This window comes from Argiope bruennichi, chromosome 9, assembly GCF_947563725.1.
Source record: "Argiope bruennichi chromosome 9, qqArgBrue1.1, whole genome shotgun sequence".
Taxonomy (NCBI): domain Eukaryota; kingdom Metazoa; phylum Arthropoda; class Arachnida; order Araneae; family Araneidae; genus Argiope; species Argiope bruennichi.
The window spans coordinates 89,403,232-89,417,734 of NC_079159.1; the positions used below are offsets into that span (position 1 = coordinate 89,403,232).

The 14,503-nt window shown below is 27.6% G+C and overlaps 1 protein-coding gene across 1 annotated transcript in view; it reads left to right on the top strand.

Moving 5' to 3' along the window:
- The window catches only part of LOC129984139 (MFS-type transporter SLC18B1-like), a 38,970-nt gene that overhangs the window by 2,662 nt on the left and 21,805 nt on the right, over nucleotides 1-14,503 (top strand). Inside the window, exons 2-4 of the mRNA XM_056093937.1 lie at nucleotides 7,938-8,033; nucleotides 9,055-9,128; nucleotides 10,589-10,736. Coding sequence (XP_055949912.1) covers nucleotides 7,938-8,033; nucleotides 9,055-9,128; nucleotides 10,589-10,736 — 318 coding nt within the window. The remainder of the gene's footprint in view (nucleotides 1-7,937; nucleotides 8,034-9,054; nucleotides 9,129-10,588; nucleotides 10,737-14,503) is intronic.

The window sequence follows — 14,503 nt, forward strand, 5'->3', positions numbered from 1 at the left end:
CAATTTAAACATTTGGATGGAAAATAAGAAAGCAATAAAACATTCTTGAGCTTTCAGTTTTATTTATGGGTTGGATTAACCGCCGCGGATGTCATGGTCTTTTCCTCCTTATCCTTATCTATAAAATTAGCATTTGTGGAACTGCGAAATTTTTCAGAATAATAAAATTTACAACAGATACCGTATTTAAAAAACTATATATACAATTTTCAAGTGTGCATTTTTATAATTTAATTTTCACATCAATTTTCATTTTTATTTTCTATGCATTAAAAAGAATTTTCTCAATTTAATAGTAAATTAAAGTGAAAGTAAAAATGTTACTTTTTTTTTCGAAATATACAAGATGAATCTTTGAAGAATAGCATGTTGCCATTTTAACTCATTGCATTACCTTAATTTTCTTAAGAATAATTTTATAAATTAGAAATTCATCTTATAGATCAAATACTAAATTTGAACTTCCTCCGCAAATGAGAAGTGGAATATTTAATCCAAAATTATTAATAAATAATTTTGTGCTTGATAAACAACATATTTCTATCTCAGAAAACGAATATTATTTTTAAAAAAATACCAGTTTTTATTCTGTATTACAAAAGAAAATGGCACATTTGTTTTCTTTTTTTAAATTATTTATATTTTTTTTACTCGTCCCCAGATAACATACGAAATGATGAAAAAAAAAAAACCCACATAAGTGAAATTATAAGAACGTGCATATATTCCGTAAAATTTCAAAAACAATTGTAAGTAAATATTAATGGATTCTTATTGTCACTATATCGAGAAACTTTGGTTAGTGGCAGCATTAAATTCTCGAACTTTGAGAGGTCTTCATAAAGTACATTAAGTTGAAATTTGACAAGATTGTTCTTTTTTTTTAATTGGAATCTATTAGCTATTCAAATTTTCCCCTGCTCTTTCAAATCTATTAATATAATTTTAAAGTATCTTGTGTTCTTTGTGTTTATTTTGGTGACTTCGAAATCGAAAGTGTTAGTATTAAAAAAACAATTTTCATTTTTGAATTCTCTTTGTTAATTATCTTATCTTCTCGATAATGTAAATGAATAATTTCAAGGTTCATAATATATCAAGGTTAAAAATGTTTTGCGATATATTCAATAAACAAACTATAACGAAAAACTATTCTCTTTTAAAAGAAACTCCGCATCTAAGATGTAAATTAAATTGTTAATTTTAAAATTTTATTGAATAATTGCTATATTTAAAATACTTTATATTGGTGTATTTACATTATACACTTATGTATTGAATTGTTGTTTTTAAATTTTTAAAATATTTAATTATAATAAATATAGCTTTATTTAATAAAGTTGATTACTGTTTAATTAGTAATTATTAAAATTAAAACATTAAAAATCAATATTTATATTAAAAAATTCCCTTTTTCTCTTGTACTCATTTTTAGATTCACTTTATTTCTTTCGAATGTTTGATTAAATCAAATATTTATTGTATTTCCACGATTTAAATTAAGTTAACCGCCTTATTTTTTAATAGCATAAAAATCTAAGAATAGACACAAAAAAAATTCACTGACCTCCATACAATGACGGATTTACAAAGGGAAATAATAGCAATTATGGCCTGTGAAGAATTCTATAGAAACAGCAAAGCGAAACTATACTATTCTATGAATGAAATAAAAAAAAAAAGTTTATGCAATTTTCTATTAATTGAGAAAAAAATTTTAACATTAAATTTTGAGCACGCAATATTTTGTTTGCTAATTGCATTAGATATTTTCTAAAGTTTCTTAAGAACATATTTCCAAGTGCATATTTAGTAAATTCTATAAATTGAATTAAGTTCGGATAAATATTTTTTCAGAAAATAATTTAAAGGAGATTCTAAATTCTTGTCATAAATATCATATCATGGTATTGTTTTGGACTTGATTTGTCTGTCTTTATTTTATTTTTTTAAATTTGCTCTTAGTTATGCAGTAGCGAAAATGTGCACATAGAAATGTATTGCATATTGTCACAACGTGTCTGAGTATAAATCTATAATTAAAACAATAAAAAAGTACTGCTGAAAACTATTATTAAAATATCCTTGAAATTAGATTTTAAAAAGTATGTAAATAAAATGAAACTCCCTGAAAAATTTAATTTTTGTATTTTAAAATGATTAGAAATGTTTTTCTTTTGGCGTTTTAATATTGTCCGAGATTAATAAGGAAAATTTTAAAATTTCGATTCATTTTCAATAAAAAAAAATTAATCAAAGTTTTAAGCAATTTTTTCTTAGTGATCATCTATTGTCGAAGAAATAACAACGGACCAAATCTGATAACTGTTGGCCTAACAGTCTACTTATGAACATAAAAGGGTATGCTTAGTGATATAAAATTTAAAAAAATTACTTTCGAAAAGTATATCAATAGAAATTTTTCCCCTTTCTTTTGTAAGCAAATTTTATTTTGAAATAAAATTACAGATTTAAGATAACTGAAAGGACAAGATACGGCAGATTCTATGAAAGGGACGTAGTATTCGAAAACAGAAATTATCAAAAATTTATCTTAAGATTAGTCAAATGACGCGTTCTTTCAAGGAATATTTTTAGATTCCTTATGATATAAATGGATATTTTAAATTTATCTCATTGATAACCCGCATATAGAACCCGCAATTTTTTTTGTGCTTGTGTTTCTTATCTAAACTAATAATAGATACGAATTTCATTTTATACTGGTGCTTTATAGACCAGACCATTTGACCTACGACTACCAATTTGGCATGTATATATTTTGGAGGTCAAAAATGTGCAGCCTGGTGCGAATTTTTTGAAATATTAATTAGAATTATAATTAATTAAAAATTAAGCTGAATTTTGTCATTTTTTTTTCGTTATAACTTTTGAAAATATCACAGCACAAAAATGAATTTTGCACCATTTTAAAATATAAAAATGCCTTTTTAATGATGTAAATTTAATAGTTGTGAGAATTTCTGCTAAATTTTGGCAATTTTTAAGATTTTTTTGTCTAATTTTTAAAAATAGATTAAATTGTTGTCCTGAAGTTTCAAAATGTTTTCATTATTTCATCAACTATCTGATCGCGTTATTTTTTCCATTGTTGAAAAATAAAGAACAAGATTTTTATTTAATATGTATATAGTTTACGAGGTGTATAAAAATATTAAGTTATAACATCGCAAACTTTAGATAATAGATGAACCAAATATTTAAATTTTTAACAGTACCATGGTATCATGGAATTGGCCTTCAATAGAAAGGCCTATGTACACAATAAACAAAGCATGTGTAAGAGACAATAAAAATAATACGGCTTAGAAACTGATAATTTGTCAATATCAGACATGAAATTATGCGCATACGATTTAAAGAAAATTAAATATAACCAATATTTCCAGCGATTTAGTCGGTCGCCAAAGAGGAATGTTTAAATTTAAAAAATAACCCTCTCTGAAATTCATCGAGTTATGGAGTTTGAATATCTTATAGGATCGCTCGATTTCATCGACCATTTCATCGACCGTCTCAAAAAAGATGAGCGAATCAAGCCCCGGAATTTTCCCCTCAAGACTAAAATTAACCTAAATTTAGAAAAAAGTTGATTGTTCCAAAATTGTAGTTTTCAAAACTTCATAATTTGGTCAGATTTGAAGCAGAAGATGGAATTTTTTTTCTCTATTTATTTAAAAGCCGAAATGTCAAGAATATTTCGCAGAATATGATTCCTTAAGACCAAAGGATTGAATAAAATTTTGACCTTTTTCTAAAATATATTTATTGATCAAAGCAAAATTAAAAATTGAGTTTTATGATAAATCAGAGAATTGGAATTTTTTATGGAACAATTCTTTAAATTATTGCATAAATTATGAAAATTATCCTGTAGTGCAGATAAGACTTGAAAGCCGAATGATTATGTTTCCTTTACTCATAATTTTCAAAACACATACTTGGTTTCAGCAAAAATGCTTTTGTACTAATGGAAGTTCAATTACTTCCACTTTAGTTTAAAGTTCAAATTTTACAGAAGCTAAGAGAAAATTAGAAAGATAGCTAGTGCAATGAAAAAAAATGGCGCAAAACTGCTATATTGGTATGAGTTATATGACTATCGAAATTTGAAGCTTACAAATATTTTGCTGATGAAGCTTATATGTGAAATATACAATGAAAAAGTCTTATAAAATAAAAAAAAACGTTTTCATAATTTTGATGAAATTTTATATTTTAGACCGCTATGGGTACGAAAAGAAAAAAAAAAATCTTTTTTGAAATTGTGTCTAACTACCTGAGAACATAATAATTCAAAAACACAAAGAAGAATGAAATTTAGTGAGAGTTTCTTATACCAAAATAGTGTTTTTCATTCATATTTTATAAGAAAGCCGTACTATAAAACTGTCTATCTGTTGTTCTTATAATCACAATAATTCAGATATGAAAACAAGATAGAGAAACGAAATTTGGAAAATAACTTAGCCATCAGAATTCTAGATCTATATTAAATGCTAGACCAAATCATCCGGGTATACATTTTCTATCAGTTTTATATTCTAATTTAACAATACATTGAAATTACACGAATGAAATTTGATTTGTTGTTTAAACACCAAAATTATTTGTTGTTGCCAAATTTTTTATTCAATCAGTTACTGGAAAGAAATACTCGATTCTATCATCATATTAAAAAACTTAACAATAAGTTATCCATATTGTGTAACTACACGAGACGAACGAGGATTCAACACGTCTCCAAGTTTTTCAGATTTTTTAAACATTTGTGGGCAAAATTAACTGAGAAAATATTTTGGGTTTTGAAATTTGCCTTAACAACAGTTTGAATTAAATATCGATTTGATTATCATATATATTTTTCGTAAACTGATAAATTTCTATTACATTTATAATATACGGGAATATGTAATATAATATGGGAATATATTATATGTAATATAATATATGGGATATATCCTATAAAAAATATAAAATTACACGGGAATTATATAAATCTATAGTACCCATGTAAAATTATATGGAATTTTCTTGCTTGGAATATTTATTATTTTCTATAATAATATTTTCAGTACTTTAGGTTTTTATGTTTTGTTTCTTATTTCCGTATTTTTGATTAAAAAAATAATTTTTTTTTTCCTCTTTTACAGTATAAATGCATATTTTTACAAACTTTCAATTTTTACTATTTTTTTCATTTTTTTAGTCTGGAATACATTTAATAATTCAATAATGTAAATAACTTTAGAATCTTAAAATCAATTTTTCCTCAAATTCGCAATTAGATGGCGTTTCTCATATGGAATGAATATTAAACTAAAATTAATTTGATTAATTGTTAATTAAATCCTAGAAAGAATAAACGGTCGCATTTTTCATTTTGAACTGTAACTTTAGAAGATTTAATAACGCAAGTATATTCAGAATTATAGAACACAATTTTCATAAATATGAAGCAAATCAAGTTAAATACAAGGCTTAAAAAAGTTCTGGCTTAAATGACAAAGTATCACTCTGATTCTCATTAGAAGTATCTTGTTAAAAGCAGTGAAAACCATGTTTCACGTCAATGATGTCTAAAGTTCAGGCTTTGTTTAGCAGGACTTTACTCTTTTACGTAAGATCCTGCATATCCCTTGTAAAACTACCTTTAATAGAAACGGAAACTTAAGCAAGCAACGTACTAGGGGAAATGTTTCAAAAGATGCCGATTCTTTGTAGTTCCCGATTTATCATGGGCATCATCTGCGGTGCTAGTGAGGATCGTTTGAACAAAATCCATTGATCGCTTCTTTAATTTGCACCGCCTATTTATGATGTGGCGCATCCCAAATGCATTATCATTGGCTCTAAACATACCGCTAAATAGATAATGCATTCGAATAATTAAATTCTGGTTATGCTTATCAGATGAATTATATAATACGCATCATAATTTGGAACTTGTTTAGAGTTAAGATAAGATAATTTTAAAAAGATTTTTCTAATGCCGACTTTATCTGTATATAAATTCTCAATTCCACGTGTTGGAATTGTGTGATCTTTCAGAATAGTTGTTATTAACGCGTGTTTATGTGAGCGTGTGTGATTTCAATATTTTTTATTTACAATGTGAGACCTATTCAGACCACGATAAAAGAAAATGCCGATTTCATTCTTGAATTCTGTTTGTTTTAATTCGGCGATATTTTCAAATAGGAATTATTTAAATTTTGGAGTCTAATTTTATAATTTTGCCAAAATTTTAAATAATTAAAAAAAATAAAAGTAAAAAAAAAAATATTTGATTTTAAATAACATTTGGCTATTTTTATTGCGTTAATAGAAAATTTGTAATGAATGTCAAAATTACATTTCTTTGTTATTTAAAAAAAGGCAAACAATTCTTTCAAAGAATTTGTGGGAAACTAGCAAGGAAAAGTGAAAGGCAAAATAGGAAACTTCGTTTATATTTTTAATTTTGCTTTGATAGAGAAGATATATACCGATATTTAACATTTAACCGTTTATTTAAGAAATCTCATATCAAATACAAATCTTCAATTCATAGAATTCTTATTAGTTTTAATAAAAATAAAAGCCATTGTGTCTACTGTATATATAGAGACACAATGAACTTCTCTACATTGCATATATAGAGGAGTCTTATCAGTCTTAATAAAATATATATTTTATATACATGTATGTATAAATATTTCATATCTCTTAAAACAGATTGGGTCGAACTGAACCAAATTTTTCACACTTATTATTTAAGATCAAAGAAAGAATATTGTCAAGTTTTCGATGTTCAAAAGTTAATTAAATATTCAGTTAATTAGAAATTAACCAAATTTTCACTTTTTTCCCAAGGCAACTTCAGACAACTTGTTTTAGAAAAAAATCATCTTAAAATTGTTGAGCTTTCGTGTTTTTTTATTGAAATGATTTTATTAATCACTTTTATGATGAATTAATATTTAAATATTTTCAAAACAAAGCAGAATTTGAATATAATTATACTGTTACATGACGTTTTGCATATATATATAACTTATTCCAACCAAAAATTAAAAAATAATAACAATTTGGTAGACAATGGGCTAATAAATATTATGCTTTTTATCCACAGAAAGTTCGTAAGAAATTATCCTGAAAAAGATTTACACCAACTAGAAAATTTTATCTTTCAAACGGAATCATTTTTATTTTTGAGCGATTTTTATTACAGTTGTTATTAATTCTTTAGAAAATTTAGGGTAGATAATTTTGAAGTAAGGAAATTTATAGGTACGCCTTTCCTGAGACATTAAATCTTTATTGTTAATTGTTTATTATTATCAAACAATTCTACCATTAAACTTTTCTTTTATTAAATATATACGCTTTGGTGAGAGTTTTCTGTATATAAATATTTTTATACAAAAGTATTTTCTTTGTTAAAAAATATTATACATGAAAAGAATTTAACCCCTAGAAATACAGGGTATATCAGTTAATATTAATTAAAAACTAATAAGCCTTTTCCCTTCAACATTCTAGTATATTTATACAGTATGTCATAGCTTGTGTTTAGTTTCGTATTATAGAGAAGCGAACTAAATATTCGAATAATTTATCTAGACAACATTTAAAAAATGCAATACTGCTCATTAATTAACTACTGCCGTTGTTTGTTTTTTTATATATGTCTGAACTAGAAACAGCGAATTTCCGAAACTACTAAAACAATGTTATCAATTTTAAGGTAGCGACGATTTTTTTTATTATTTACTGTTAAGTTGCTTTGATGCTTTTATTAAAAAATATACAAAACGCAATTAATATTTTTTAAAAAAACTTGTTATAAATATTTATACCCAACTCTTAATAACTTTCTTTTTGATTGTGCATATAAAATATTTCTTAGAATGAATTCTAATTCTTATTTGCAGGCCAGGCAAAAAGGACTAAGCGCTGAACAATATTCTCTAGTCTTTGGAGTGTACAGTTTGTCTCAGATAACCTTCAGCATCATTGTCGGAAGAAGTGTAAGTATTCAGCAAATATTTTATGTCGCATTTTAACAGCATTTAATTTATCTATACCTATAAAAGGAAGTGTTTATTTGTACTAGAAGTTTTATTTTTTTAGTTGATTCGACAAAGAGCCAAATTATGAAATCAATAAAATTAATTATATATGATATAAATCCCAATAGTATCATCTGCAATATTTTTTTAATTTTATATCTCTATTTAAAGCGCCTCCTTAATTTTAGTTATTTATTTAATTTTTACATTTTATAACTTATCGGACGATATGATTGTCGCGATGGAAAAAAATGTGCAAAATTAATATCTGTCTTATTTCATTTTCATTGTTTTATTTTTTAAATGTGGTTTTGGCCCCTCTGACATTCATAATATCATGAGCAACACCACGCATGTTCTGCTAGTATTCAATAAAATATATATTATTATTGACAAAAAGTATGTATCTCATTTTTCAGAAGGTCTTAAAATTAACGTACGGTTACTAAAATCGGATTATTTTTGGACGATTTCTCATTAGTTGCAAACGTGACAATTTCTTGTTGCATTCCCAAAAGCTGTTTATTATCATTTCTGATACTAATCCAAGATATCAGACTTTTGGCGAGATTTTGGGTGATTGATACAATTTTGGCATGCTTGGCCAGAAATCGCGCATTAATCGTAACTCTTATCCCTTTTTCATTGAAGAAATGTTTAAAAGCTACAAAAGTTGCATATTAATGATTATTATGCCAACCTTTAAAATTGCAAACTAAATTAAAACACTTTATCATTTATCTAATTGGGCATTTCGATATACTAGCACATTAGGAATGTTTATGAAATAGTACTATAGCAATAAGGCTAAGACTCATTTACGATTCTTTTAAAATTACGAATTTTAAAAAATTCATTTATTAATTAAAAAGCATATTTTGCATTTTAAATACATTTGAAATTGATAAATTCCATAAATTTGCCTGAAAAGTAAATTATTCAAAGAATATAAATTAAGGCAGTGCGTTTTTCTTTACAGTTGACGAAAATTGGTCCAAAATTCATTGTTCTAGCTGGACTTTTCTTAACAGGAGGTTCAACAATTCTATTCGGGTAAGTTGCTCTTTCAGGTAACTTTTAGCTGTCTTGTATTTTAAATCAAAGTATGATAGCAAGATATACAATATTCTTAATAATCAAAGAACAGTCAAACCTCGTTAAACCACAACTCGTGTAAACCATCTTTCTGAATGTGCTTCTTGAGAGGTTTTTCTCAATTGAAAAGACTGAATTTAATTCGGTTGGTGGCTTAAGCGAAGGATGGATGACCTAACTAGAACAGTTGATTCTTGAAAAGCTGAAATAATATTCAATCTGACATAATATCATAAGGCATAAAGTCTTGAAATTAGTGGACATCGGAATGCACTTCAATAAGCAAGATTTTAATGCCATGTTTACTTTGGTGACGTATTATAGAGATTTGAGTACATCAGAATATACAATATTAATTAATGAATTTAAAACACTAAGAATAGTTACTATTACCGTTTAATCTTTTTTGGCAACCTTATTGTGCATCGCTTTCCTTTTTTTCTCTACTTAAAGAAGCAAGTGACGGAAATAATTCTTATTTATTGGATAATAGGTTTAAAGTCCAATTTTAAATAAAAATTGAAATCTTCTGGGTAAACTAAACATTTTTAATATGATTTAAAATTCAGCGACAAAGTATAACTTCTCAACAAATATTAAAATTATAAAATTGTGTACAAAATTATTGAAAAATAGAATTTACTGAAATGCAAACTAGTTCCAATAAATTTTAATTCCACAACATTTCTTGAGTCCCATAATATTTTTATTATTTAGACTTATTTGATGCTTTTTTTTACTGATTTGCACATAAAATACATTTCTCCAAACGTTGCATCGTGAAAATAAATAGTAAACAAACATTGCCATCATTTTTAGTACATGACAAAATTCCATTTTAGAGTTTAGGCAATCAAATGGCAAATAGTTGGCAAAGATGTGCAAAACTTCAAGAAACAAACTTAATTTACTAAACTGTATCTGATTTTTTTTAAATATAACAAATGAACCATACTAGATAAATAGAAAAAGACAAATCAGGACTCTTTTTTTTAAATGCAATTTCTTTGACCTATCCTGACAGAGACGATATCATGCTAGAACTTCATTTCAGATCACGATACCCAAAGTGTGGAAATTTGAAGTCATCAAGACACTATTCAATTGCCAAGGTCATGGCATCATGTAAGGTTATAATATTTTGAGATTAAATTAGATTTTCTCTGGCTTAATTTGTTTTGAATCTCAGCGCATTAAAATCAATTTATGTCAGTAGAGTAAAAGCTCTGGTTATGCATTTGCGTAATTAGTTATCCCTCGATGTTACAATGATGTTAAAAATAGATATTCTTTTCTTTACATATTCCTTTTTATTGGCTTTTTTATTGCGAAAACAATCCGATATGGACCCAAATAAGTTCCTTGTTTATTTTTTTTATTATTTTGTTTTTAATTTAACGACTTTCTTCTTCTTTTAGATGCTTAGAAAGAAGTCCAGGCGGTCCTATCTTTTTCTGGCTATGTATGGCCGTTCGAGCAGTGGAAGGGGCAGGTTTCGCTGCGTACCTCACTAGTTCCTTGGCTGTCATTGTCAGGACATTCCCCACCAACCCCGGATATTATGTGGTAAGGAAATTCATTGAAATTAACAAATTAACATGGAAATATTATTTGTTGCATGAATGCGCCTTATATTGGGTTATTTCTTAGTTTTTGATGAAAGTAACTTTTTTCTTTATTTTGCTTTATTATTATTATCATTTTTTTTTTTCATATTTAGAAACCATACACTTCGATTATCTATTGTGGGCTTATTGATAATGAATCTAAAAGACTGAAATTTCGTTTTAAAAATGGGCAATCGATTATTTTATTTCAGGGAACATATAGGAGCATTTCAGTATAAGAAAAGCATCTACGAAGATGACTATACGAAATTTAATTTCTCATATTCTTATTGAAATGTGGAAATTAATGAATTCCGTCGTATAATCAGAACAAAATATTTAAAATGCATAGGCTGTCTTTAAAGACGATAAAAAACATTGGTCAGACGGCGTAAGCTAAAATTGTTTCAGAAAAGTCTCCTGAATCTTCTAACTGATGTCTACTGCGAAGATAAAGTTCTGCTGTATTTATTTATTTCTGCATGAATGATCAAATTTGTTCGAAATATTTCGTATAGATGTCTCAAGCCTTCAGAACTGAGTTCAAATTAGATTTCACATTTCTTTGACAGAAAATATACAGCAAGAACTAATGTGCATGCTTATTTTCTATCTGATGTACAGAATGAAAACGATTTAATTTTCTTAAAAAGGAGTTATCATAATATTTATGTAGCTTCGGAGTAGTAGTCAGAGGAGTGTGGTGTCAAAAACTTTTAAACAGCTATCTTAGTTTTCACAATAGCAAACTCTTTTCGATTCATTTGAAATTATTACCCATAATTCAACCAGCGGAAGTGGTATCTTTAAAACTCTCTCACATACTCTTTAAAAGAAGAGAGTATGTTAGAGAAAGTCTTACATGACATTGGCGTGTAAAGAAATATTAACTCTTGGTGAAAATTAAGCATTTTCACTGATTCTATTTTATCATCCTTGGCGAGTTATTTGGCGATTACTCTCTGACATAAGTTAATAGTATGCAAAAATTGAATGTGTGATTTAGACATGTTCTTGTCAACCGATTGGATCAACAATTTGACATAAAATTGCATTTGTAATCTCAAAATTCCATATGTAATTTCATATATTTAATTATTACCTTTTGGAATAATAACGTTTACATGTTTCTGAAAGTACTGAGCGATAGATAGACAGCCCGTTGTTGGAGTTGGCTCTAAATTTGATAAATGTCTGCACTATAGATGTTAAATCTGTGTATTAAATCGTATATATCTAGCTCTATTCGATTTGTAATTACCGTGTTAACTTATATTCAGACAGCCTGACAGAAGGACTTCCTCTGAACAGATAGAACTCAAAATTTGATAAAAATCTGCAAATTCGGTGTAAAGACCGTATACTCAATTTTAAAAGTCTAGCTCAAAGTGTTTTGGACTTATCTTTGTCACAGACAGACGGATGTTTTCCAAAAACTTGTTTTTCAAATTTAGGGAAGTCTAAACCGTGGTGATTCGTCAAAATCTCGAGTCCGAATTGTTTGACGATTACTATATTTTCTCTATACTATGACTACGAGAAAGTAAAAAATTCGTATCAACGAATAAAAAGTTGTTCAAGGGTCAATGACTAGAAATGGCTCACTTATCGTGATAAATAAGCATGTATAAATTAATTAATCAAAAAAATGTTTAAATACGACACAAGTGGAGTATATCCTTCTAGAAATCATCTAATTCCTCAGTGATACATGAAGCACAACACGTTATCAACCATTCACGTGTGCATTTGAAATACTATTTAGAATAAGATAAAGCTTGAAGTATGCATTCACCTTTTGCGGGTAATTGCCGGTGCTTACATAACGTCAGTTTGTAAAATCGGAGGCGATATTGTATCCTACTCCATTGGCTTGTTTGCCGAGAGATAACAATATTTATCTTTCGAAATATAGGCAAACAATCCAGTTCATGATACAATTTATTTGAAATCCCTAATACTGACACTTGAAGAGCTGCTGAACAAAAGGTTAGTATAATGTCGGAGAGATAAAATCTGATAAAAATAATAATGGGGAGATGCCGTGCCTTCAGTCAATTGATTAAAATGGCATTTTCAATAATAAAAGGCTTTGCGGTAAAGGGTTTTAATCTCTGTTCACTTAAGAGTTAAGAACGATTTTTTTATATCGGTTTTAATCGCACCCTTTTTAACAACTTCTGGAATTTTAAAATATCTATGGTGACATGTGAGATGAAAAGATAAAAAGAACAACAACCTAACCATAATCAAACATTCCGATCCGCCACTAAGGCAGACAGAAAAAAAAAAAAAAATTAATGTCCGAACTGCCGCGACAGCAATACTGACAGAAACTATGGTTGAGTCCTAAGGACAATCACCGGCCACGGTACAACCCTTCCCGTGGGAAGTACCGATCGATAGGGGATAGCCGATCCCCACCATTTCTGTACCCACTAGAATAGCTCATCCTCTTTTCTGAGGTGCCCCCTGTTGTTTTAACTGATTATGACTTAAGTTATAATCATTTAAGTGTTATAACTCAGTGTGGAGTAAACCAAACTAGGAAATTAGAAAATAATTATTTTCTGATGATAAAATAAATTAATTTTTAATTGCAGTATAAATCTAGTATCCAACTGTAAAATTTCAAAACACTGGATGTGAACCGATCCACATTGCGTAACCCTTTTATTTCTTTCATATGTACTATATGTATTATATTTCATATTATATTATATATGTAGTATATTTCATATGTAGTATATATTCATTCTTTCTAGTAGAATTCTATCATCGTTTAAATAGAAACCTCAGACTTATTTAGTTGTTCTAAACCGAAATCGCACATTTCAAGGTTTAGTTGCATTTTAAATAACAATGCTTTCAAAATTATTTATTTATTTTATTTTTCTGAAATAAGTACAGTACACTCCTGAATATCCGACCTAATGTGGCGGAAGGACTGGCCAGATAACAAAAAGAACCCGGATAGGCCGGTGATCTATGATTTCATTTTTTTGCCCACCAACACCAGAAGACAAAGTTTTTGTACCAAAATTCACTGTTATAATAAGTATTTACTTACTTCGTATTGAGTACTAAGCCCTCCGTTTATCTCAATGTGAATGCATCCGCTGCACGGTGAATCATAGAAGCAATTGCCAGTAACGTGTCGAGTTAAAATAAAAGGCTCTGTGCTAGTAGTTTATATATGTTTATATACAGCAATGCCCGGTTCAAGAACTTATAAGATAAAAAAATAAGTTAAAAGATATAAACTGTTCCCATTTTAACATAAATTCTGTAATGCCCAACTTAAATGCAGGAAATATAAACAAAACATTAAAGTAAATCGTAGGCCTAAATTTTAAGAAAAATGTCTCAAATATAAGAAATAGCAAAAGGCATATATTTGTTAATCGTACAGTTTACACTTATACAAAAAATAAATAGAATTGATAAACGTTATGTTTGAAAAGTTGATTAAAAATTAATAAAGAGTTGCATAGTAATGAAATGGGTGTTTAGTATAAATTTAATTTTGTGAATATTAAAACAGTGTAAAAGTGATATTTGTGCAGTAATTTTCTCAGAAGTTATGAAGGGAAAATCTAAAATATTTTAGATTTCATCTCATTTCATATTCAGATTAGGTAATTGCTTGAGAAGGGATCGCTGGACTGAGGAGGGACGCAAAGGAGGATTAAAAAATATAAACCCAGCTGCCAAATAAATAAATTT